At 50.3% G+C, this 24,211-nt stretch overlaps 1 protein-coding gene across 7 annotated transcripts in view; it reads right to left on the bottom strand.

Annotated features, from left to right (window-relative positions):
• Window positions 1-3,010: 3,010 nt before the first annotated feature.
• Window positions 3,011-24,211, bottom strand: part of LOC122378622 (sodium/calcium exchanger 3-like) — a 34,031-nt gene continuing 12,830 nt past the window's right edge. For 2 of the 7 annotated variants that reach the window (XM_043359872.1, XM_043359873.1), the window contains exons 2-9: window positions 20,669-22,594; window positions 18,528-18,619; window positions 14,975-15,123; window positions 14,456-14,555; window positions 13,978-14,118; window positions 11,360-11,518; window positions 5,514-5,685; window positions 3,011-4,917 (exon numbers count right to left, since the gene is read on the bottom strand). In XM_043359872.1, coding sequence (XP_043215807.1) covers window positions 4,707-4,917; window positions 5,514-5,685; window positions 11,360-11,518; window positions 13,978-14,118; window positions 14,456-14,555; window positions 14,975-15,123; window positions 18,528-18,619; window positions 20,669-22,383 — 2,739 coding nt within the window. In that variant the 5' untranslated portion in view covers window positions 22,384-22,594 and the 3' untranslated portion in view covers window positions 3,011-4,706. Of the gene's footprint in view, window positions 4,918-5,513; window positions 5,686-7,565; window positions 7,725-11,359; window positions 11,519-12,065; window positions 12,225-13,977; window positions 14,119-14,455; window positions 14,556-14,974; window positions 15,124-18,527; window positions 18,620-20,668; window positions 22,595-24,211 lie in introns of all 7 variants that reach the window. The other 5 variants (XM_043359871.1, XM_043359874.1, XM_043359870.1 and 2 more) reach the window with 4 other exon arrangements.

Here is a 24,211-nt window from a genome sequence, read left to right as displayed (position 1 = left end):
CAAACTATGTTTTTCTGATTCAGAAAAATAAGAAATGCTAGTAAAAAAAAAATCAGCTCCATACATGTATATTTTTTTCGATGATACTGTCCCTTTAATTCAGTATGAGACTCCGCTCGCTTCGCTCGCTCCGTAATAACATTCAAGTGAGGTGACGAGAAAATAGCTGCAATGATGAAAACGTCCATTTAGACCGATTTTGCATACTCAAGACTAAATCCTTTACGACACCGTCGTTAGGTCAAACTTGAGCTTAAGTTTGACGACGCTCAGAGCGAAGAAACAAGCGTCCGATATCAGTTTCTGAATTCGCAAATGACCTATGAATTAATAATTATAATAACAGGTCTCATGAAGGAGCTTGGCCGTCGGCTGACGTGCCGCACCGGGGACAAACGGGAAACAGTCTGGCTGGCACAAAAGGTTTTAATTGCTGTGGCAAGGGGCAACGCTGCCTCCGTGCTGGCCACAGCTAAACCAGCAGCGGCCAACAGACCGGGACCGTCACCGACGCCATCGTCCAGGCTGACCCCGAGCATGATCACTCCGTCAATCGAGGCATCGGATGACGAGTCTGATGCGGGGCCGCCGCTGGACTCAGTGGCTGACCCACCGGGCCATCCACCACCACTGACCCCTGCGGACGGCTGTCGAGAGGAGCTGCGCATGACACGCTCGCGGTCCTCTTCCCTGTGCTGTCCCGGAGCGTGCGCGTGTCCGACTCTCAGCAGCAGATCCAGGATTTGAGTGGACCGTGGCCTGCTCAATGCTCATGTGAAGTGTGAATTTTGTATACGTTCTGCTCTACACGTAGGCAGTTGATCGCTTTAAAGATGTTGTTGTGCCGATGCCGAATGGATGGGCTCATGCTTTTATGATCAAATCAGTCGACGGTCAATTTCCAGTCGGCATCATGCTATACATTTGCATGCTATACATTTCATGCAAATTAGAAAAATATTATGTTGTCTATATGCCAGCTTAGTGTTTACGCTGAATCGCGTATGTGCTGCACTCATCGCATATTGATGTGTGTCGTGCACGCCGCTCGGTGCAAACAGAAAAACAAGCGGAGCATGCATCACCTCGGCCCACAATAACGCTGGGCGTTATCGCTGGTCTAAGTTGGCTTGGTGGGTAGGCAACCCGCAGTGTCCGAGTGGCCGGCGGCGCAGTCTACCTACGCAGTGTGAGAGCATGTCTATGGGCCGGCGAACACGGGCTGGGAGAAGGGCAGAGTTCCTGGTCAGAATGGCATTGGCTGGAAATAATGGCGGTGTCCTGGTGTAGTATATCAACTGTGTATATCTTTAGGACCGTTTCCAACCGCGGCTTTGGCTGAAGTTGGACCAATGTGCGTGGGTTATTACCTATTGTTTGGAAAATAAGCGTTGTCAAGTGATGCAATAAAAGTTTTGATGATTATCTGCGAGCATGTGCATTGTTCATATGACCTAACACGGTTTCAGTCTTTCGTTTCTTTGCCATTCGATGAGATTGTTTGTTCAGAAACCTATAATAAAGGGTAGATATCGAATTGATATTTCGTTTTAATGCCATTGGTTTTATATTATTTAACCCAGGTCTATTGCTATGCCGCTACCCATCACATCATGTTCCTGCTTATTTTGATATAACAGCCACTTTAAAACGACAGGAAGCCAAACCTCTGGCATTCCAGTTGGAGTCATGGCAGACCGGTGCAGTGGGCGGGCGATGTAGGACAGCCAGCGCCGGCGGAGTCCCTCCGTGTCCGTGTGGTAGTGATAGCGCCACCTACCAGGTAACCCAGCCGCGGCTAGCTCCACCGCTCGGTGGTCAAATGAAGCGAGCCGTTCTGCGAGGTCGGCGTCGACAGAGCGGTATTTTGGGGTGTGCTTACATAAGCAGAGCTATACTGGCCAGCGTTTCTGTTTGATAAATAGTATGATCATTACGGAGCGAGCGAAGCGAGCGGAGTCTTACGTAGAATAACGGAAATTTCTGAGTATGAGCGGCCGGCCGGCCGGCCGGCCGGCCGTGCGGACGCTTTTGCGAGGCTTATATCTCAGCAACCACTTGACCGATTTACATGCGGTAATTTTTGTAGGGTAGCTTCATTCCTTCTACCAAGTATTGGACTATTCCCGATGCATGTGGGTGACCTCTTATGCACGTGCCACGTGCAAAACGAAGAGGTGTCAGTTTTGTAATTGTTGCAATATCTCGGTAACTACTTGGCCGATTGCGCTGAAAGTTGGTATGTAGGTAGGCACCCACTAGGCACTGCATATCCATGTGCCAGAGTTGGGGTGCTGCTGCACGTGCGCACGTGCAGGGGTCGTTTCCAGATCTCGAGAACGGCTGGACCGATGGCGCTCAAATTTGGTACACAGTTAGGGACCAGTTAGTAGGGTGCCGTGTACAAGTCAGTTGGGACCCATTTTGCACGTGCGCACGTGCAGGGTGCCGCTCCCAGATCTCGAGAACGGCTGGGCCGATTGTGCTCAAATTTGGCACATCGCTAGAAACCGGTCAGTAGGGTGCCGTGCACAAGTCAGTTGGAGGTACCCCCTCGAAATTTCGCACGTGCAAGACTCACCCCCTCGCTCGCTCCGTTAGTCGCCCCAAAAGGCGCTATACTGGTTATATTCATATCGCGCAAGAGAGTTTCCCAGAGCCGTCATTGAGGCGAGTCGTGGAAGAAAGGTACCCGTGGCCATATAAAAGCATGGGACTCACTTTGTTTCCGCTTCCCATAACTAGGAGTGCCTACCTATCCGCAACATAGCAATTGTACTCATTTAGCATTTCCCCATTTTGGGAGCTGACGTGCCTCGTCTATGCAGCACAGCGGTAGTGCATGAGTATCCTTTTATTGTCCCCGGCGAGTAGCATTGTGATTTAATACGTTCCAACCGATGCAAGAAATGTATCTGCTCGAAGTGGTTTGTCATGTAGACACAACAAATCTTCTTTACATTCCCTTAACGTCACATTTGTTTCCGGCAGCCATCAGCAAAGACACGGGTGGCACTAGAAATATATTGAAATGATACATCGATCAGTGCCTGTTGTCCCCGGTGGTCTTGGGATGGGTCGGACTGTGGGGGCGGCCTCTGTGGGCCGATCAGCACGCTCGGGACGCCGGCACACACAGACATCGTGCGGGGGCGGCCAGCAGCCCCGGCCAGCCGGCGGCTCCGGCTCACCCTCCGCAGCAGAGCGCAGAACACGGCAGCGCGAGCTGGCCCAACAGCGGCAAACCGGGACCCAGACGCGGTACACAGAGCCTCACCGATACGCGCACACCGGGCGCTCAAATTCGTGATGGTCGCAAAAAGCCCAGGAGATGTTCAGGCGCTGTATACCCATTTTTGCGGCGAGCTAAGGCATCTGAGATAATGCGTCCATCTGTGTTGGTCGAGTAACGTTTTCCGCCGCACTATCCGGGCATCCAATCTGGGCAGTATGTTGACCAGCCTGGCTGTCCGGCAAACAGCTGAGCAAACAGCCGAGGGTAGCCCGGTACAGACACCGGTCGCGGTGCTCTCTGCGGACCACGTGACTGCCCGGCTGGACCCGGAGACTTTGGAGGGCCACTGTCCACTCCGTCCACCAAAGGCGCTCTGACCCGCCGCACTCCACAGAAACCGGGAGCATACGCACCCTCCCGCACCCACATGGCACCCACCCGCACCCACAATACACCCACGCACACACACGCGCCACGCATGAGTCCCGCGCGGGGCACCGCACGGGGCGCCGCCGCCGCGCGCGGCCGGCTCCGAGCAGCCACTGCCCCGCGCCCGCACTGGGGAGTCACACACGAGAGATAGAGAGAAAGAAAAACCAGGGACGCTGGAGCGGAATGGCAGGGCGGGCTCGCACGGCGGACGGCAGAGCTGCCACCGATCGTCGGGACGGCACTGCTTCACTCAAGGGGCCGGGACGCGGAGCTCACACCTTACCGCATGACACAATTCAGAGAGATAGATAGATAGGAAATAAAGCGGCGCCGCGCCAGGGCCTGAGCTGCCTTCCACCTAACTAGACTATCTAGGTGATGTACTGCAGTCGTGACCGATGGGACGCCTCAACAGCGCGCGTATGTTAATATGTACAGTTATGACTGCTGGTGGACGAGCTCTCCCCACGCCAAACAGAAGGTAACTGCAGACTCGTGTACAGGAATGCTCCATGCAAACAAAAAAGAAACAAAACACGACTTGTACGAATCTCATCCGGGTTGAGACGCTATGAGAACCATTGAGGATGTGTTTAAATACATGGGTATCTCGAAAAAAGGTATTTTAAAACGCAGCAGCGCGCGCGGGGAGTCCAGCGGCGATGACGATACAATGGCTGGCTGACTAGAACCAATGGAACAGCCCTGACGGCTGGCATGTCACACACTACATCTCCCCGCCCGCTGCAGCTCACGCTGTGTCCGTGGCCATATTGCACAGACGCGGCTGACGGTTTGTCTGTCTGTCCGTGTCTAGCTGCCTCGTCGGGGCGTAACAATTCGTAACTGAGCCACAGACCGGCTGCGGGTCGCGGGCTGCAGCGCCGGCGGTCACGCTGGCGGAGGCTGGCTCCTCCGTCTGAATCTCGGGGAGCCACTAAAATCCACGCCGGGTCTTGACAACCAGCGCGGCTTCATGAGTTGACACTCGGCACCGGCGCGACCATTTGCTGTCGCGCCGGCGAACGCCACAGTACAGTTATTCGTTCATTTTGGGCAGTATCTCGTACGCCTCCAGGGCGGACATGGCGATGTAGAACACCCACAGGAAGAACAGGAAGAACGAGGATGCGATCTTGATGCTGCGCGGTCCGCCGAGCTCCCCGCCGACTCGCGGGTGCCGGCGGAGCAGCATCAGACCGATGGCCAACACAGCCTCGCAGCAGAACAGCGTCACTGAAAACGCCAGGCTGAAACACGGCGAGCCAGTGTCAGAATAAAACGCCGCAGACAGTGTCAGAATGAACTACGGACGGCGTCAGAGTAAACCACGGCGGGCGTCAGGATAAAACACTGCTCGGCTCATTCAGACTGAAATATAGGCTTATAACAGTGAGCTGCACTGAAACATGGACTCCCGTTAGACTAATACACCGGCACACAGCCAACAATAGGCTCAAATAGGAACACTGGTATGCAGAACAGTGACTAGTTTTATCAAATAATCTAAATATAAAAGCCCCTATATCACTTAAAAGACGATCAGGAGAGTGACTCGAATAATAAGCAATTTCAAATTTACTTCTGAGTGCTTTTTCCTTATTATTGTGTGTAATTTATATGACAGACCCAACGAAACGTTGGGTCTGTCATTTTCATCTGTCATTTTCATCTGTCTGTGAAACGTTGGGTCTGTCATTTCTACGATTTTTCATCGTAGCAGTTGAAGCGATCCGCTATTGTCAAACTACATAAATGCTTAAAGATAAAGATAGACTATGGGTAAAAAAACGTAATGCTCATAATGTGATTATCAAACGCACAATCCACCGCTCATTGAGCTCACTTTCCGGGGTCGACCTCGAAGATGGAGTCGGTGGCCCAGTGGTAGATGGAGGCGATGCTCCAGGCCACGCCGATGCCCAGGAAGACGTTGACGCCGTTGGAGCCGGTGACATTGCCGACGGAGGCGTCAGCGTACCTGTCCTGGACGGCTGCCACCTTACTGGCGAAGGTGTCTGACGGGGCGGCGCGGCAGGGCGTCAGAGGCGGCGGGGGCGTCAGAGGCGGCAGGGCGGTGCACAGAGGTCAGGAGGGAGTGGTACGGGAGTCCAATCTCACCAGGTGACGTGGTAGCACCTGCTGATATCTATTGTTTCAGAAAGTGATATGAAATACAAATATTTGGATTGCTGTCTTTTACGTTTAGGCATGTAGGTTTGATAACATCCATTGCTTGGCATTAATTTATCAACATCGTTCTTAATAGATTATTGCCGCATTGTGTGAATGTCCAAGCACGCCACAAGGAACGATTGGAATCCGTCGCCATCAGCGCTCAATCATTTGGAGACGTAGTTATTTCTAATTATTTCTAATTCATTACCTAATTATTTTTAACATAAAATCTAAACATTATTTCTATTATTCTTATGTTCACAGCTGTCTTTGGACTGTTGAGTGGGTACTTATCGCTAACAATGTTCGATTGCAATCTAAAACTCACACAAACACCGAGTGTGGCGTAAAGTAGGTAAACAAATCGCCTGATGGCTTGAATATTAAATATTACAATCTATCATTATTTCAAGTTTTCAGAACACGGCACATGTATGCTTTAGACTTCATTGGTATGAGCGTCCTGAAAAGTAAGATGAATGATTAAATAAACAGTGATATTTTGATATGATACACAGTGATTTCATGCAGACAGAGGAGAAGCTAAGGATTAGCATGCATTTAGGAACATTGTCAGGCGATATGTCAAATTTTGAACAGGTATTTTTTCTTACCCTTCACTGCCCTACACGTACTTATCGTACAATTTGGAGCAGCACCTATTATATTGTACTTTCACACATTTCATGACATCTTATCATTAAACGTTCGCACTTATCGTAAACTTCTGATGTCTATTGTTTTCTAAAGACTTTCTAAACGGTGAACTCAGCAGGCTTCAGCAGCATTGTCAAGAGATAGGTGTATAGGTAGGAATGCTGAGACTTGGTGAAATTCCGGTTTTACGGCAGAATTTGGAGACCAACGTTTAACGTGCGTGCATAGCCGCGCACGGCCGGTCCCCTTACTGACTTCGTCTGGCTACGGCCTGCCACCAACGGCAACTATACCTGTCAGGAGGCCCATAAACGTCGAGCGCCCGTTGCCCTACGTTGAACTCTAGCCGGATAAGTCGGTGAGCCTAGTGGTCACGAGGATAGTGACGTCTTTGCCTCTCCTATTTTGGCATGTTTTCGTTTTCAATAGCATGCTATGGCCAGTAGCCAAACCTTGCCACACCGCCGCTAGATGGGGTAAAAAGCGCACGCCTGAAAGCTATACTGTGCCGCAAGGCTTGAACCAAGAACCGATATGTCATGCGTGCGGAGTCAAAGTCTGCGTGCGCGGAGTCAACTTGCCGTCACCTGTGTGAAAGCTGTACATGGACGATAACAGCCACCTGAGCCTGTATTGTATTAATTCTCAGCGATCAGTGACGGCCACTTGTATACTGTGCTCACCAGCCACCACCTGAATATTGTGCCAATGTCCGCCCCCAGGGCCGTGCCCTCCACCTGTGCATCCCGTATGCGGCCCGTGCTGTCAGCCGTGCGGATATTGCGTCCATGTCCAGCATTATGCGGATATGGATCATCCGTCTATGTGCAAATATTCACCTATCTGCCAATATGGAGCATTCGCCTAGGCGCACTTTGCCCAGTGCCCATATCGTTCTAGTTCTTCATGCTATTCCCATGGCCAGCACCAATATTACATCATGCTAGCGTCCACCACCAATTGTTCACCACAGGCTTTTTGGAGCAGACAACCATCTGTCTGACGTCTGTCTAACGCTGACTGACGTCTGACACGTTTGACTGACGTCCGTGACTGACGGTACCTGGTACCGACGTTCCAAACGCCACTATAGAGATGGCCGTGACGGAGTCGCGCAGACCGATGGTGCAGCCAAAGTGGGAGGCCACGTCGCCGATGAAGGCGGTCAGCAGGCCGATCATCACCACCGAGCACACGAAGCAGGCCCAGCCGTGCCACCGGTCTGCCGCAGCGCGGTACGGTGCTGTTACTGCTGTTGGTTGACTAGGGCGGCGCTTCCGGTGGCGCTGGTTCCGGCGAGGGGGAGGGGAAAGGGCTGCGCTCGGCAGTGAAATGTGTTAGTGTGATGATGATTTGTGTTTAGGAGCGTCGTAACAATGAAGTTATATGAAGCCCATATTGTGGTGGTGGTTAATTAGGAGTGGTTTTCGCTAGAAACGGCATGCTAAATATGTGTTAGTGGCTCGTTGCAGCTGGTGGCAGGAAGTACAAAATATTCAGCCAACAGCCAAGCATCTGAAATGCATTAGCAAAAACCAGAGCAAACAGGCATCAAAGCGGCACAGAAATGCGTTGCCACGAAGAGCAGGTTTTGTTATGATATTCTCGATGCTGGACGCAGATAAGAAATACATATGTTAGTGGATGACTCAGCAGACGTGCCAGCCGAAATAGATTAGGCGGGACAGCATCGATGCACGCTGCAGGAAGGCGATGACGTCAGCAGGCGGACAGTTCTAAGAGCGGGCACTTCACACAGCTCTGAGGTATAGCTCTGAGGTATAGCGGCGAGGCACTCAGACACATCTGGACCGGATAGTCACCGTCATAAGCGCCGCTACGAATATAGCATGCTCGAGGTGCAGGTGGAGGGACAATTCTGCTAGGAGCGATGCGAGCATTCCAGGGGCATCGGCTGTGCGGCAAGGAAGATGCATCGCATAAAACATCCAAAAATCTACCTCAGAATATAACAGCAGGCCAGAACATCAGCCTTGGAGGTGCAGAATATTTAGTTATCATTCAAGCGTTCTTTGTAAGAAGCCCATGCGGTGGACGAGAAAACAAGAAATACCGACTTCGGTGTATCATGGTATCACGTTATCGTGGTAGGGTCGTGGTGATTTGCAGGACATTGGAAATGAAATGCCCAATGGTGATTTGGGAATGAGCTTTTATACTTTGATATCACCTCTGCAATAGCCCTCCATCTTGCATTTTACAACTTCTTTGCCAGAGGTTCTTAACCCTCGCCCGTATTGGTGTTTTTCCAGCCGCGAACGTATAAGGGGGGGGGGGGTCCGTTGGACCCCCCCTTGCCGTTTCGCCCCTGATCGAGCTAGAGCTTCGCGGAAAAACGAGCGTGTTGCCCGTGACGAGAGGAAGCCGATGATACCCAATTTTAAGGTCCTTGGTCATTGGTTGACCTTGCAGGTCAGGTCAATGACCCCAAAGGCGGGAAAATCGGGACCTGTTAGAACGTCGTAAAGTGTGGCTGCTATGGGGTTTTTCGGGGTGCTGATCACGAATATCATGTTAGTTTTGATCACAGATGATGTCTTCATGTATTTAGGCCAGGTCAGGTCAGGTCAGGTCAGGTCAACCAGTAAGGGTATTCGTAGTAGGTGGCAACCGCCTCTGACAGCTTCGTAACGTGTTACGAAGGCACCAAAACTACTTCGTAAATGTTCATATGGTTGCTAAATTCAAATGCAGCTCCAAAAACTGGCCTAGAAACATGTAAAACTCGAAAAAGTGAACCGAGGTCATCAAAGGTCAATGACCTGACCTGACCTTCAGGTGACCTTGGCACCCACCCTAATGCATGGGGGCAACATCATATCACATGTTTGAACGCTTGAAACCACGAAAAGGCTGCAAACGCGCGGCTAATGCGAGCCGACATACGCCGAATCGCGATTCCAGCCAAACATGGTCTCGAAAAGTAGGTCACAGGTCAAAGGTCATTTGGGTCAGGGTCATGAAAATTTCAGGGTAGGTGTGAAATTGATAAACGCGAGGGTACTGAAAGTTTCGTCGCGATAGGCCCCTTTTTACGCGAGTTATTCGCGAAAAACCATGGGGGGTCCGTTTGACCCCCCCTATACGGGCGAGGGTTAACCCGCGACCGCCTGGGGGGGGGGGGTCGGATCCGACCCCCCCTCCGTTTTTCTTAAATAACTCATGAACCGCTTGCGCTATCAACTTGAAACTTCGCATACCTTCTCCCCCATCAATTTGACGTCTCTTGTGCAATTGTTAAGAAAAAATTTTCAAAAATTTCTGAGATATATCGATTTTAGTGATGTAACTACATGGCGTTTTCAGTCAAAAAATGGTAAATGTTTAAAAAATCGCCAAAAATCGAGGTTTTAAGCAAATTGCAAATTAAGGACATGAAAAGACGCAGCTCAACGAGTTCTTTAAAATGGCTATCTCGGATTTTCCATAAAATGCGTTTTTCACCCCTAAAAATTCAAAAAACTATATTTCTTTGAAAACAGCTAATAAAATCCAAAATTTTAAGAATTTCCAAAAACCGGAATATATGTTATAGAGCGCTATTAGAACATTTGATGTACCAAATTTCAACTTTCTATCTTGATTTTTGACCCCCAAATTGTAAAAAATAGCTCCAACATGCATAGGGCATGGTGACGTCATAAGCATTTTCGCGAATTAGAGGCACTTCTGAACATCGCATGTGAAAACAAATGGCACCACTAGATTCCTGGGACAAAGCTCGTCTAGAAAAGTGCATTTTTATGTAAAAAATAAAAAGTTGAAAAATTGACTTTTTCTTAGCCCTCGTTTAGTTATGTATGGTATAAACGATTTTTTATGCTTTCAATGCACACTTATCACCAGCACAGTGACTTGGGGTCACATATAACCATTACCATCGGATTTGGCGTGAAAAATAAGCCATAAAACATGTGTCGCACGCCCATGTAGCAGAAAGTGAAAACCGTGACCTTTCGTGACCTGACCTGACCTTGACCCGTACTTAGTATGACCCCTACACGCACATGGTACCTTCACTAGGTCTTTGAGATCATTTGTGGTGAGTTTCGAGCAGCAGCTATCGATTCCGCTGTCCGTAAGCCTAATCATGCAAAACCCCTGAATTTGACCTTTGACCTGACCTTGACCCGAAAGTTGACCTCAATCTTAAAATCTTAAGAGTGCTTTGGGAAGGTCTCGTAGAGACCTTTCGAACGCCGCCTCGCGGGGCTCGATACGACCATTGGTTCTCGAGATAACAGGGGGGGTCGGATCCGACCCCCCCCCCAGGCTGATGTGGGTACGGAAATAGCCCAGGCGGTGCCGGGTTAAGTTGGAACTTTGCCTGTTGACGCCAGCACACCGTTCTTAACTTGAATTTTACTTTCTCGCAACTTAAAAGAACACACGAACGTTTGCTTAGGTACCGAAAAAGTGACGTTTTGATCAACATCACTGTTTTGCTTGCCTATTGTCCTTCTTTAATTTCAAAAGGGACTAGAGATATTTCTGTTGTAACTTTATTTTGCTCAGCGAATGCTGCTGCCATGCAGGTATGCAGGCGCATTTCAAAACACACCGTTACCAGCTTAATGGCTTCCGAATCCGATTCTAGTGCTTCAATAATTTCAGACCGAAATCCGCTCGTCCGAGCTACTGAAAGGCACGCGTTAGTCCGGGCCACAACAAGCCTGCGTGTCGACGGCGACTCGGCACACATTAGTCCGCGGCGGCGGCTGGCTGTCGGCCGGCCTTGGGAACCGGGCCGGCGCGTTAGTCTAGCTCTACCGAGACGGAGCTTCACTACGGGGTCGGGCCGGCGGCGGCGGCCGGAGCGCTCATCCGCTCACCCACCTGGCACAGACGTGCCCAGCGCCACAAACGAGATGGCGGTGATCGTGTCGCGCAGCCCTATCGTACAGCCGAAGTGCGATGCCGCGTCGCCGATGAAGGCCGTCAGACCGGCTATGCCCAGAATGGCGAACACGAAAGTGGGATAGCCAGAGTACACGTCTGCGGGAGAGTCGGGGCCGTCGTGGTCAGGGAGAGGCCCCAGGCCGGGCAGGCCAGGCGCGACAGACTGCCCGGTGGGGTGGCGCAGGCAGGCAGTGTGAGAAGGTGATGATACAGACGGTCGTCGGTCGTGGGACCGGTGGTAGAAGCAGTAGCCGCGGAGACAGCGAGAAAGTGCCCCCGGTGAAGTAAAGCTGCCAACAACAAGGTGAGGAGAGCTCTTCTCTCCCCGACGAAGATAAAGAAGAAGTAAGAAGAACTACAAAGGAAAATGAGGACACGAACAAAGAAGCAAGGAAAGGAGAGTAAGAGTAAGTAAGAAGAGAGTAAACAGGATGGAGATAGATTCAGGTAAGGCATGTTATAGTCGGGACAGCAGGATGGGACAGCCGGCCGATCGTGAAGCGGTATGTAACAGGCGGGAGCGGCGGCTGGCCGGCGGTATGTAACAGGCGGTGGTGAGGTGAGATGCCACTGCTGGCCGGCGATGTGTTATGGCCAGCCGCAGTGCCAGCCGGGCGCGCCGCCAGCGCCGTGGCCGCGGTACCTGGCACGCTGGTGCCCAGAGCCACGATCGAGATGGCCGTCACCGTATCCCTGAGGCCGACCGTGCAGCCAAAGTGCGAGGCGGCGTCTCCGATGACGGTCGTCAGCATAGCGATGCCCAGAATCGACACAAAGAAGCACAGGTAGCCGCTGTAAATGTCTGAACGGCCACCACCCGGCGTAACGGTCAGACGGAGCACACCGGGTCATCAGGGGTCAACACTAGGGGTCAAAGTTATGACGCCAGATAAACATTGAGAAGGTCTCATAACAGTGGTGCGAACAAACAGCTGCGAAGGGAAACCATGATGGCAAATGAGGTCAAGGTCAAGCACTACGATTTCGAAAACACAGCATGAAAACTTACTGAAACACTGAACCACAGCATTCACACTCAATTGGGTAGACAAATTATCATAAGCTTCTACTTGTTGCAAAAATAACGCATCATAGATAAGTTGGCACACTTCGATAAAAAATTTTTATCACCTGACCAATATGTACGGCTTGTGCGCAATGCACGAGTTCTCTCTTTTTATCTAAGCTGTGGAGTAATGAGTACATGAAAGCGGTCAAACAAAGAACAATAAAGCGAGCCTGCTGCACGTATTGCCCGGTGTTTGATCACTGTACAAAGAGCCGATCGGGCGTAAATCATCACCCGGGACGGGCGCGCCCGGTGTCTGACCGCCCGAACCGGTGTGCTCTGAGTGCTCCGTGACGAAACACTGTTTTCAGTGAAAACACCCATACACTCGGATCTATCAGTCGCTCCGACTCCGCGCCTCGGCCGTTCGTATACATTCGGCCGTCATCGGCTGGCGAGAGGCTTTCAGTGGGCGCAGGGAGCTTTGCAGCTTAGCTGTGAATGGGGTGTTAGTGACGGTGGCGGGGGTCAGTCGTAGATGATCTGGAAAGATTTCTGAAGCTACGACTGGTACCAGAACGCCCTAGGTTGTAACATGCTTGGTACTCTGTAAAAACGTAACAGCTCATTAGAAGAGGTGAACGTAACGGCTCAAGCACACCATCACTAAAGTTAATGATAAAGTAGCAAAGCTAGCACGGCGAAGGGTACAATCGCTACAGCTTCCGATTGGATTCCTGTGAAAAGTCTGAAAAGGATGTTCTCAGTTCTGCATCAGCTGGCTAGACTTGGTCAGAAGGCCTTATGGGTGACAGCGTGAATCGTGATTGGCGGGTCAATGGACACACTGGACCAAATAGACTTTGAAATTAGTAATTACTCATACCAGCGTCAGCTGAGAAAACTGTGGTACGTTTTAAGCAGGGCTGCGGAGTCGGAGTCGGAGTCGGAGTCGGAGTCGGTCGGAGTCGACAGTTGTGACCGGAGTCGAAGTCGGAGTCGGAGTCGATTTTAGAAACCCGAGCCGGAGTCGGAGTCGGAGTCACCGAAAATCTGTCGACTCCGCAGCCCTGCTAGGTCTGCGGAGTGGGAGTCGGGAGTTGGAGTCGGTCGGGGTCGACAATTCTGCCCGGAGTCGGAGTCGGAGTCGGAGCTGGTTTTTGAAAGCCGGAGTCGGAGTCGGAGTCGGAGTCGCCGAAAATCCATCGACTCCGCAGCCCTGGTTTTAAGATTCTGCTAATTGATAGTCAAAGCACTAAGAGGTCACTTATCATAGACTCATTACGTTCAAAGTAAACATGTCATAACTCAATGAAACCTTTTTTCAGAATCAAAACAACCGTAAATAATTTTCGATTGATCGTGATACTGCGCAATGCTGCGATCAAAAAACTGATGTTAAATCGAGCGAATAAAGCAGTGACCGTATGTTGTTTAGCTAGGAACAGATTGTAAATTCCCCCACTTAGTAGTTCTTTGAGCAGCAGCTGCCACAAACGAATGGAGATCCGCCTCCCATTTATGTAAGTTACACCCTGTCACGAACCTGTAGGCGGCACAAAGGCAAAGAGCAGCTTCCAGAAGACGGTGACGAAGTGCATGATGTAGTCGCCGCAGCTGGGCAACTTCTCGTCCTCGCTGCTGGCGTCGCCTTCCTCCTTTTCTTCGTCATCGTCGTCATCATCGCCTGCGCCGGCGAGGTCGGGGCGTCAGACCATCAACAGGGGAAGCTGAGTGGCGGCGAAGGGGCTGTCATTATAGAACACCTCTGAGCATAATTGTTTATCCTCGCACGGGCACCTTACTATAATATATAGACAACTGAGCTCTGATTCGCGTTCAGATGGTTGTCACTCAGCAACATAGGTTTCTTAGTTACGCACGACTTTTCGCCGACTCGTCTGATGCCAAATGAGTACATATCCGTGCAAACGCCGCTGGCCTTCCTCGGCCGGTTCTGTCTGGTTGAATGACGTCAAGACACATCTCTCGAGCGGGATCCGCTGTGTGTTGCCATCACTGACCTGCTGACACGGTGAGAGCCTCGATAAACTGCTCCTTCCAGGAGGAGGTGCCCACCACGAATGACGCGTTTGCCCGCTGCACCAGCTTGTCGACAGTGTTCTGCGGTGGAGTGTGATGGTTATACACCCGAACAAACGACGTTTAACTATTCAGCACACAAACGCACAGGCTCACATCCATTCTACTAAGACGTGTCTAGGATGGCACTAAAATCTATGATTTTCAATTCGAAGATTAAATTCCAGTGGAAACGAGTCAAAAATTATACCTTGTACCTGAAATAGTTTTGCTGAATACATGTGGACTCTGATGCAAACCAAAGATGAGGAGAGTTGAGTTTATCCCAACCGAGATTTTATCTATCACAAACCATTAAATGTTATCAAATGCAGAAGGCCACATTAAAACAATGATATTAAGTCGTGATGTGCTGGTCTTTACCAAGATTCTTATTTTTGTGATTACAAAACATTTGATGTAAAAAATAGATAAGTTGACCACTCGTTTTTCTGACTCACCTTGAACTCTTTGCTTTCCTTTATCCTAATTTGCGATCGCGTCGACTCTCCTAGTTTGGGCTTTCCTAGGAGCGCGATTTTCTCCTCCTCGGAGAGGTCGTTGAGGTTTTTGTCCTGGAAGTCCAGTGTGCCGCCTGGGTAGCCGTCCACTGCGGGTGGAGGGCGGCACGCGGCGCGCTGAGTCAGCGGGATCGGGCCGCGCGCGCCGAGTCTCTGCCAGCGCCGGCCGGATGCCGGCGTCCGAGCCCGAGCTGTCCGGGAGCTGGCACCGGCCGGACCCAGACAGATGTCCCGCCGGCTGGCACCGAGCGCCGCCGCTGGCAGCCGGCACCGCCCACCACTGGAAGATTCCCCGTCCCCGCCCGCCGCAACAGGCGACACTGCCCCGCCGGCCCTCCACTAGCATCTGTTGGTCTTCCGCTACTCTCTGCCGTCCTGACCGTCTACAAAATAAGTCTCCGTGACTGCAAAGTCGCTGGTCCCCAGAGAGTCAGTCGGTTCCCACAATGAAAATCGGTCCCCATATCATCACAGAGTCCTCAGTTCGGCGTGCGGTCCATACATTGACAGACACTGTCTCAGGTGTGATCGTCACGTGTCTCCAATACCTCGTGAGTCCCTAAATAAACATCACACGTAAGTGGGGGCTCCTATGAGGCCTGCCATGGTGACGTGATGGCACGTGACCGTTACACAAGCTGTTGGCAGCCCTTCCTGTCGTCCGAACAGTGCCGGCATACTGAATAGGTCAAAGAGTACGAGTCCCACATACACATACACGAGTGCACGAGTGCAGAAACACATCACTTACCAAACCATATCCGGAGAGAAATAAGTAAGACAGGCCGAGGGTAGACATTGGTTAAAATAGGAGTTCTTTTGAATAGGTATCTTTACGATGCTCCGCCATAAACGTCTTTGATATATTTGGTTAAGCCATGTACATATCTGAAGACACGAAGGTGGTAAGAACTTCAGGTTGCTAAGAATGCATACAAGTAGGCTCGAGCTAGTCTTCTCTCACGATCAGTCTACAAGTGGCAAACATACCTTCCCGCACAATTGCTTATTAGCTACAAGGATTACTTTGAGCTTCTATGCTGATAAGCACCAAATACTGATAGAAAATGAGATCTAACAACGAATGGAAAACTTATAAACACATCGCCGTCGATTTATAACTAAATTGTCTCATCACGTATCCAACGAGCATGCAAGCGCAGCTACAGTACCTTCCCAAAGGTAAGTCAGCTATCAGCCTAACGATAAACCCCGATAAGTATGTGCACATACCACGTATCCTATGGAATCCCGTTGGGTCACTACGTACTTAAATCACTAGCTAGGGAATCCTGACTGAGCATATTAACATCATGCGACGTCTTTAAAGGTTATGAGCTACTGTTTAAGAGGTAGTTTCTGTGGTAGGGCTTGATGCGGGAGCGCAGTTACGCGGAAACATAGGTAGGTATAGAATAGATATCTTGGGACAAGGGCTGTGGACAGTCGGGGTCACTCGGAGAAACTGTGCTTGTAGATCACTGAGGGGGGGGGGGGGGCATACAGGTAACCACAAGCAGGTGATATATATTTTCTGAGGCGAGGCAAAGGAGACCTAATGGCCGACCATTTGCTCATCGTCAGGCTTTCTGGGTTCAATTTCAAGCCAACATCGGGCCCAACGCATCAGATGTCTTCATAAACTGAGGCCTGATAAAGTATACGCTTTATGCGAGGTTCAGACAGCTGACGGACTATTTTTGGAAATGCTACGCTGTATTACATTAGAATTTATCTTGGAGATGTTAACAGCAGAACTAAACGTTATTTTACATGGAATGACATTGGTATAATTCATTATTATGTTTTTCTTATATATTACTACGTTGCTATGCTTTTAGTGTAGCATATTTTGTTACATAGAAGCAGTAGCTTATTTGCTAATGCTTACCAATATTGCTCGTGCAGCCTTTTATAATGCATGCAGGCATTCTAAGAAGAAAACCGTACCAAATAGATGCTGAGATCTAGACAGCAATGCATTCATGTCTGTGTTAACTAGGAAAGTAAAGGCGTAGAGGAGGAAACATGCTTGGTAGTGTGCAAGTGTTTGTTGCTATGTTATGTATGCAAACAAGGTAAAAACTGCCACACAAACTCATAAACTTACACATTATATACGCCACCATAGCATCGATCCGGAGCCGATGGGCGCCAACGCGCCAGGAACGAAGACAGAGGAAAAGAAAGAGACCAAATGAACGGACGAATTAGCCATAAAAACAGCACGACGCCAAACGAAAAAGTGGCCGCTGCGAAAACAGTGTTACGGAGCTGTGCTAAAGCGGGCCGTTTGCTTAGAGACGGTGTCGGTGTTACATTGACCTGACTAGGTGCCGCCCCTGGCCGGGACGGGGCCGCCGACAGCGGCACACACACACACAGAGACACACGATGCGATCAGCAGTCACAATCACAACCGGCGCCCCTGGGAACTGTCTCTAGCTCTCCTGATTACATCCGCAGGACTGTCCGCGCGTGCAGCTGCCTGTTGTGCGACATTTTGTTCTAGAGTTTTATATAAAAGCCGCTTCTAGAATATTTTGGTGATTAGTCCGAAAAGAAACGGAAACTGACACTTCGATCGGTTAATCGGTCCTTAAATTTTTTCATAATTATCGTCAATCATTTTTTTGTCATAACATATAGGCACAAATACAAACAGACAAAAGAACCATAAACGGAGAACAGGATAAAACAGTACGGTACGACTATCCATGCTCTCGTGCGCTCATGCCTTGACCTTTGAAGGTATGGAAGAAGTTGAGTGTCTGTATATGATGGTCAACACTTTCAGAGTTGCACTGACAGAGCTCAAAGTTGGATTCACCTATCGGGCTATTGAAAAGGTTAGATTGAACAATCATCTGGAATTTTATTTTATATTTTCTTATGCCTATCAGTTTGTATTGCAAAGGCTAATAAAATCTACGAAGAGAATGTAATCTTATTTCAAAGTTGGACCGATGAGAATCATTTAAACTCAATTGCATGGAATGGTTTAAAAGGGTAGATATTTATATAAATGCAATGAAAACCCTAAGCCTCATGCTAATAATTGTATTGAAAATAGGGCCAAGAAAACAAGTCTCGTTTTCTTGGCCCTATTTTCAATACAATTATTAGCATGAGGCTTAGGGTTTTCATTGCATTTATATATATAATCATGAGCCTTAAAACCGCGCTTTCTTTCATCAGGGTAGATATTTGCTATATTTTTGCTTTATTTTGTGTTTTGATGCTATACGATGTGCGTGAACAGACAGCACGCATACTCTTGCTGATTATCCTGTTGAACTACCTATTTTCATGGTCTGAATATTAGCCTCTATAACAAGAAGCAAGTGTTCTGCATTTTTTCCATATAGGTATACAGATACACTTTTACACAATGCACATACAGGCTAGCGATTTGCAGTGTTTTGCGCCATCCATGTAAGCAAATGTGAAAAATATGCGTGCCTCCGCTGCCCGGAACAGAAACGTAACTGACCTGACAAATAGCGAGGCTCCTGCAGCTCAACGTAGAACAAGACGTCCTTTTCGTAGCTGTCCTCCTCTATGATCGGAATTGTGATGTATTGCCTGCGAAAAATATCAGTCAGCAACGATCTCGCGTGCGATCATTGGCCTCCATCACGACAGTAATAACTTAGCCAACGATCTGCTCGATTCGATGGTTGCATTTGACAGCAATGGAGGTAATCAGGCAGTTTTATGCCCAATATACGTCCTGTCAATGCTTTCGCAATCACTTTTTAGCAACTTGACTAATAATCAATCACGATTTTTGGTGTTTGAGTGGTTTGAAACATCTTTAGCAGGATTAGTATTATTGGTGGTTGAAAATTTCTAAGTAGTTTGAGGGTTAATAAGCAGCCAGACAAAAGTAAAGTTTAAATGGAGACATTAAGAAGTTAGCGGTGATATTATGTAGAAGCATAGTGATGCCGATGGACCCAACGCCGATAAATCATCTCACTTAGTAATTCTGCACCGACGTCCGTCCGTCCGTCCGTCCGTCCGTCCGTCCGTCCGTCCGTCCGTCTGTCTGTCTGTCTGTCTGTCTGTCTGTCTGTCTGTCTGTCTGTCTGTCTGTCTGTCCGTCTGTCTGTCTGTCTGTCTATCTGTCTGTCTGTCTGTCTGTCTGTCTGTCTGTCTGTCTGTCTGTCTGTCTGTCTGTCTGTCTGTCTGTCTGTCTGTCTGTCTGTCTGTCTGTCTGTCTGTCTGTCTGTCTGTCTGTCTGTCTGTCTGTCTGTCTGTCTGTCTGTCTGTCTGTCTGTCTGTCTGTCTGTCTGTCTGTCTGTCTGTCTGTCTGTCTGTCTGTCTGTCTGTCTGTCTGTCTGTCTGTCTGTCTGTCTGTCTGTCTGTCTGTCTGTCTGTCTGTCTGTCTGTCTGTCTGTCTGTCTGTCTGTCTGTCTGTCTGTCTGTCTGTCTGTCTGTCTGTCCGTCCGTCCGTCCGTCTGATGACGCCTGTCTCCGCCCGTCTTTCCGTCACATCCGACGTTCTCGGCTCAGCCAGGGTGACGTCCGCCGGCACCATGGCTCGGCCCGACGGCGTCCGAAACGATAACATCCATCGAGGGACTGTCGCCAAATGGCCGCCTCCACGAAAAGATGAGAAGAAGTCCAACGAGAATATGACCGAATGGAGTTGAACGTTTGCCAATCATAAGAAATGGATATAGTTAGGCAAGTTATTTATTAGTCTGGTTTGATGACCCTTACGCAAACTAGCAAATGTTTTGACGCTGGCATCTGTCATCGAAGTGTGAATTTGGATCGTGCAAAGTTATCACGGCTCTTTTAAATTCAACCAAGTTCTGAGACCCATCCAACTCGCACTCGACGGCTGAAGGACCAGTGGACAGCCGGCAGACGCGCACCGACCTCTCGAGGGATCCCGCCCTGGGTCTCTGTGACTTCCGGTGGCTAAACCCCACCGAGGTGCCGCCCTCAGCGGGATCTGATTCAGGCAGTGTCGTGCCAACAGGCGTGGGCGCCAGCTGTCGTGCAACCCCGCGCTCGCGGCACCAGCCAATTGTAAACGAACAACTCATCGGAAGCAGCACGGCACGTGATGAATAGAACACGTTTGGCTGTCTGAATGGATGTAATTTTGCAAAGGGTTTGTGACATGTGTCCCTTTGAAGTAATGAACTTTGCATCTATCATTCAATGCTTTTTATTGATAAACCAGTCACGCGACTTGTGGCATAGTTAGTTACGAAGCTGCAGTTAAACGGTTATCTAGCTAAAAGTTAAACATTTCGTGACGAATATCAAGTGGTTTTTATCAAAAAGTAAAATAAAGCAAAATAAGCTGCGTAAATAAGATGAAACGCCAGCCCTTTAGCGTTGAACCTAAAATTTGAAGGCTATGGTATGATGTGTGTGTAGTGTGTGTCTTTCAGTCTTTATCTGGAGGAAAAGTAACCTACAACAAGTAAGAAACGCTGCAAATGTGTGGAGTACAGCAGTGAAATAGAGTGAAAGTTTTCTTGTTAAATGAGTTTTACAAACGACTTGGAACTAACACACGATGAAATATTACGCTAAAAGTACAAGTAGCAATGTTTATAAGAAAGGTGCGGTTAAAGGTGCAACTTTTAAGCCATAGCTTTGGCTACTCACTCAGTTTCGTTGTTCTCGAAGATGACCTCGCCCTCTGTGTGCTCATAGTCCTTGTTGGGCTTGGCCGTGCCCTCGATGGTGGTGAAGGGCACAGCGACGCGGCCTCGCGCGCCCGACCACCGCACCACCTTCAGGTTGTACGAGCCCACCGACTCGACGATCTCAATGTCCTTCTCGGCCACGTTGAAGATGCCTCCGTGGTCGTCATCCAGGATCATGACGGTGGCCACGAACGGCGCGGCCAGCTTGATCTCCGGCATGGAGAACCGTCGGCCGGCGCTGCCGTTGGTCTGTGTCAGCGGAAGGCCGTCGCGCTCCGCCAGCCGCAGGTTACTCAGCTTGACGTAGAAGTGTTCGTCCTCTTCGAAGAGGTCGTCGTCGATGACGGCCACGCTGAACGTCTTCAGCGTCTCTCCAGGCCCGAAGAAGAGGGTGCCGGCGACGGCCACGTAGTCGCTGCCGGCACTGGCCGAGCCGTCCTCCGTGCGGTAGTCGACCAGCACGCATTGGTTCGGGTCGCCGCCCTCGCGCTTCACCGTCACCTCGAAGTCGCCGACGCTCTCCATCACCGTGTAGTGACCCGGGTCGAAGAACACCTTGATGATGTGACTGTCTTCCGTTTTCACCTCCTCTATTTCTTGTGCTTCTTCCTTCTTCTCGGCCTGAAGAGCCTTCTTCATCAGGTTTCCACCACCGGTGAGTTTCCGCGTGGCCTGGATCCGGTAGAAGGCGCGCGACTTGGGCCCCTTGTTGAGGACCTCCTCGCGGGCCATCAGCTCCAGCTGCTCCATGTCCATGTTGGGGTGTTTCTTGCGCAGCTGGCGCAGGATGGTGATGTACTCTCGCCGGTTCTCCTCGAACTCACGTACCGACTCGTCGACGTGCTCCTCCTCGAGCTGCTCGAGCTCGCCGCCGATCACGTGGTTCGTCTTGTCCATCTCGACGCCCTCATGCTCGACGATCACTCCACGCTTGTTCAGGCGGTAGTCCTTGTGCATGTACTTGTAGAAGAGCATGCGCCGGTCGGCGATGTAGGCGGTGGCCACGGTGGCCGGGAAGAAGAGAAGCGTCAGCACCGCCTCCCAGATGTCTACTCTGCCCGGTGTGATGGCTGCCAGGATCAGGTACAGCCACACGTAGGCGAAGATGGACCAGGCGGCCGTCACGAAGAACACCCGCAGGTGTTTGATCTTGCGTACCTCTCCGTCGGGGATGACGTATACACAAAGAGAGATGATGACAAACAAGTTGAAGGCGGCGCTGCCCACAATAGTGCCGGGACCCAGCTCGCCAGAGTCAAAGTTCTTGGCGTAAATTTCAATAATTGAGAGAAGGATCTCGGGCGCGGACGAGCCGAGAGCCATCAGCGTCAGGTTGGCCACCGTCTCGTTCCAGACTCGCACAACAACAATCTGCGTCTCGCCGTTGGGCTTCTTGACGGTGACCTCCTTCTCCTTGGAGGTGATGACCTCGATGGAGGCCATGAAGCGGTCGGCCACGATCGACACGCCAATGAAGAGGTAGATGAGGGTGAAGAAGTAGACCAGCGCGCGGGCAAACACATCTCCGCCGCTGAGGCCATCCTGCGGCTCCCAGACGGGCAGAATCAGGCCCGGCTGGCAGCGCTGCTCCTTGCTGCTGGAGCCGTTAGTGGCGGCGGCCTGGGCCCCGCTCAGCGCCGCCAGCGGCAGCAGCAGCGGCGCGAGACGCGACATGGGGACGCGGCGGGCGGCGCCGACCGTCGTCAGCTGACTGCGCCGAGCTCACACATGCAGGCGGCCGCGCCGGCGGCGGCGGCGGCGGCGGCTCCCCGTCCGGCCGGCTGTGTGTAGGCGGCTGCGCTGGCCGGCAACACTTGTGTCAGCGGCTAACGACGACCAGCAGCTGTGCGCCGGCCCGGCCACGTGCCGCCGCCCCGAACAACACCTGAAGCAGAGCCAAATCAACAGCCGTTAGCGCTCCCAGAAACCCAATAAGCGCCGCGGGCGAGCCGGCCAGGGGCGCTATTCACCAGCGGCAGGGCGGGGCAGCACTCTGAAGGGTGGGGCGCACATATGACCATAGCTGGCGGTATGGGAGCACACACGGCTACGACCATGTGCTAGAAGGGAGACAAGTGCAGCTGCATTGTTGTGTTCTACTGAGTTGACGTCAACGCATGGTAGCCTTCCCTCGCCACTCCCAAGCTGGTTTGAGACTGTAAGGTATTCCAAAAGCAGGTGGGGATGGCCTACTCACTGGATTAGTGCTAAAGTGTCCTATCTGTAGCTATTATGAGCACGTGTGTTCGAAGGGCTTAGGGCATTTCGATTTATAATGAAATCACTCGAATATTTTGTAATATTAACCCGCGCCCGGCTGGGGGTCCTGGATTTCCACGCCCTGCTGGGGGGGGTGTTTGAACACCCCCCCTTCTAACTCGGCTCCTGGGCCACGTAGCGATACGCGGAAGGCGGCGTTCGAAAGAGCGTCAAAAATAATGAGGAAATCACTTCGGTCAATTTTTTGGTCAGGTCAAAGGTCAGGTCACCAGAGGTCATTGAAGGCAAAATTTCGCCGATTTGCAGGTCGAATGTCGACAATTTCCAAGAAGCCAACGCATAACTTGGGAACCAATAGAGCTACAGCGCCGCGGAAAAGCGCATTCGATAGCCCTATTAACGCCCTTTCTGAGTAATTCTCTCAGATTTGACCTAACGTCAACGGTTTTGCCTGCAGGGGGCAAAAACTGCAAAAATAGCCGATTTTTTCGAAAACTGTTTTTCTGCAATAACTTTTGACGTAAGCCTTGTACGAGCTTACTTTTACCGGCATCGTGTTCCTCTCGTCAAGACGCATCGAATGAACTATAACTTGACCTTGAAAGGTCAACTTGAAAATTTGACCTCAGGTCAAGGTCATGACCTGACCGGAAAGGGTCATGTTGCATATCAGTCGATCCGTATCGTCGAGCTGAACACATCTAAGGCGTTTTCATCGCTCTAGCATGCCTCTATCAATAGTTATTTGCGAAAAACTGTTAGATACCATTCGTGACCTAAGATGACCTCAGGGCATAAACAGGGGTCACGGACACCATTTTCATGTTCAGTGTGTCTAAACCACTTGTAATTCAGTGTTTGGGAGTGTTTATAATGTCTCTCGTCCAAAGGAGGCGCATTTCAATTTTCTCCCATTGACTTATAATGGGGAGGTCGCAAAATTGACCTGACCTTAGGTCATCGATATCAAAATTCTGAGATATACATTTTGTACATGCTATTGCTCTTAGCAATCGCTGAAAGTTTCAAAGCGATCGGTCACTCGGTGTAGCTATGACAGACATTGAAACTTTTTATGAGGTGAGGTCACTTCAAGTGACCTGGTGACCTGACCTTGAATGACCTTGGTCTGAAATTTTCACAACATGTGTAGAATTGATGTATGATAAGGTGTACCAAAAACGGCGGCGCTCCGCGCCGCCGTTTTTGAGATATTCGCGAAAAACCACAAGGGGGGTGTTCAAACACCCCCCCAGCAGGGCGCGGGTTAACGAACAGAATG

Source organism: Amphibalanus amphitrite, unplaced genomic scaffold, assembly GCF_019059575.1.
Source record: "Amphibalanus amphitrite isolate SeventyFive unplaced genomic scaffold, NRLGWU_Aamphi_draft 000062F_arrow, whole genome shotgun sequence".
Classification (NCBI taxonomy): domain Eukaryota; kingdom Metazoa; phylum Arthropoda; class Thecostraca; order Balanomorpha; family Balanidae; genus Amphibalanus; species Amphibalanus amphitrite.
The sequence above is the reverse complement of the archived record's forward strand: the minus strand, read 5'-3'. Positions and strand labels throughout refer to the sequence as shown.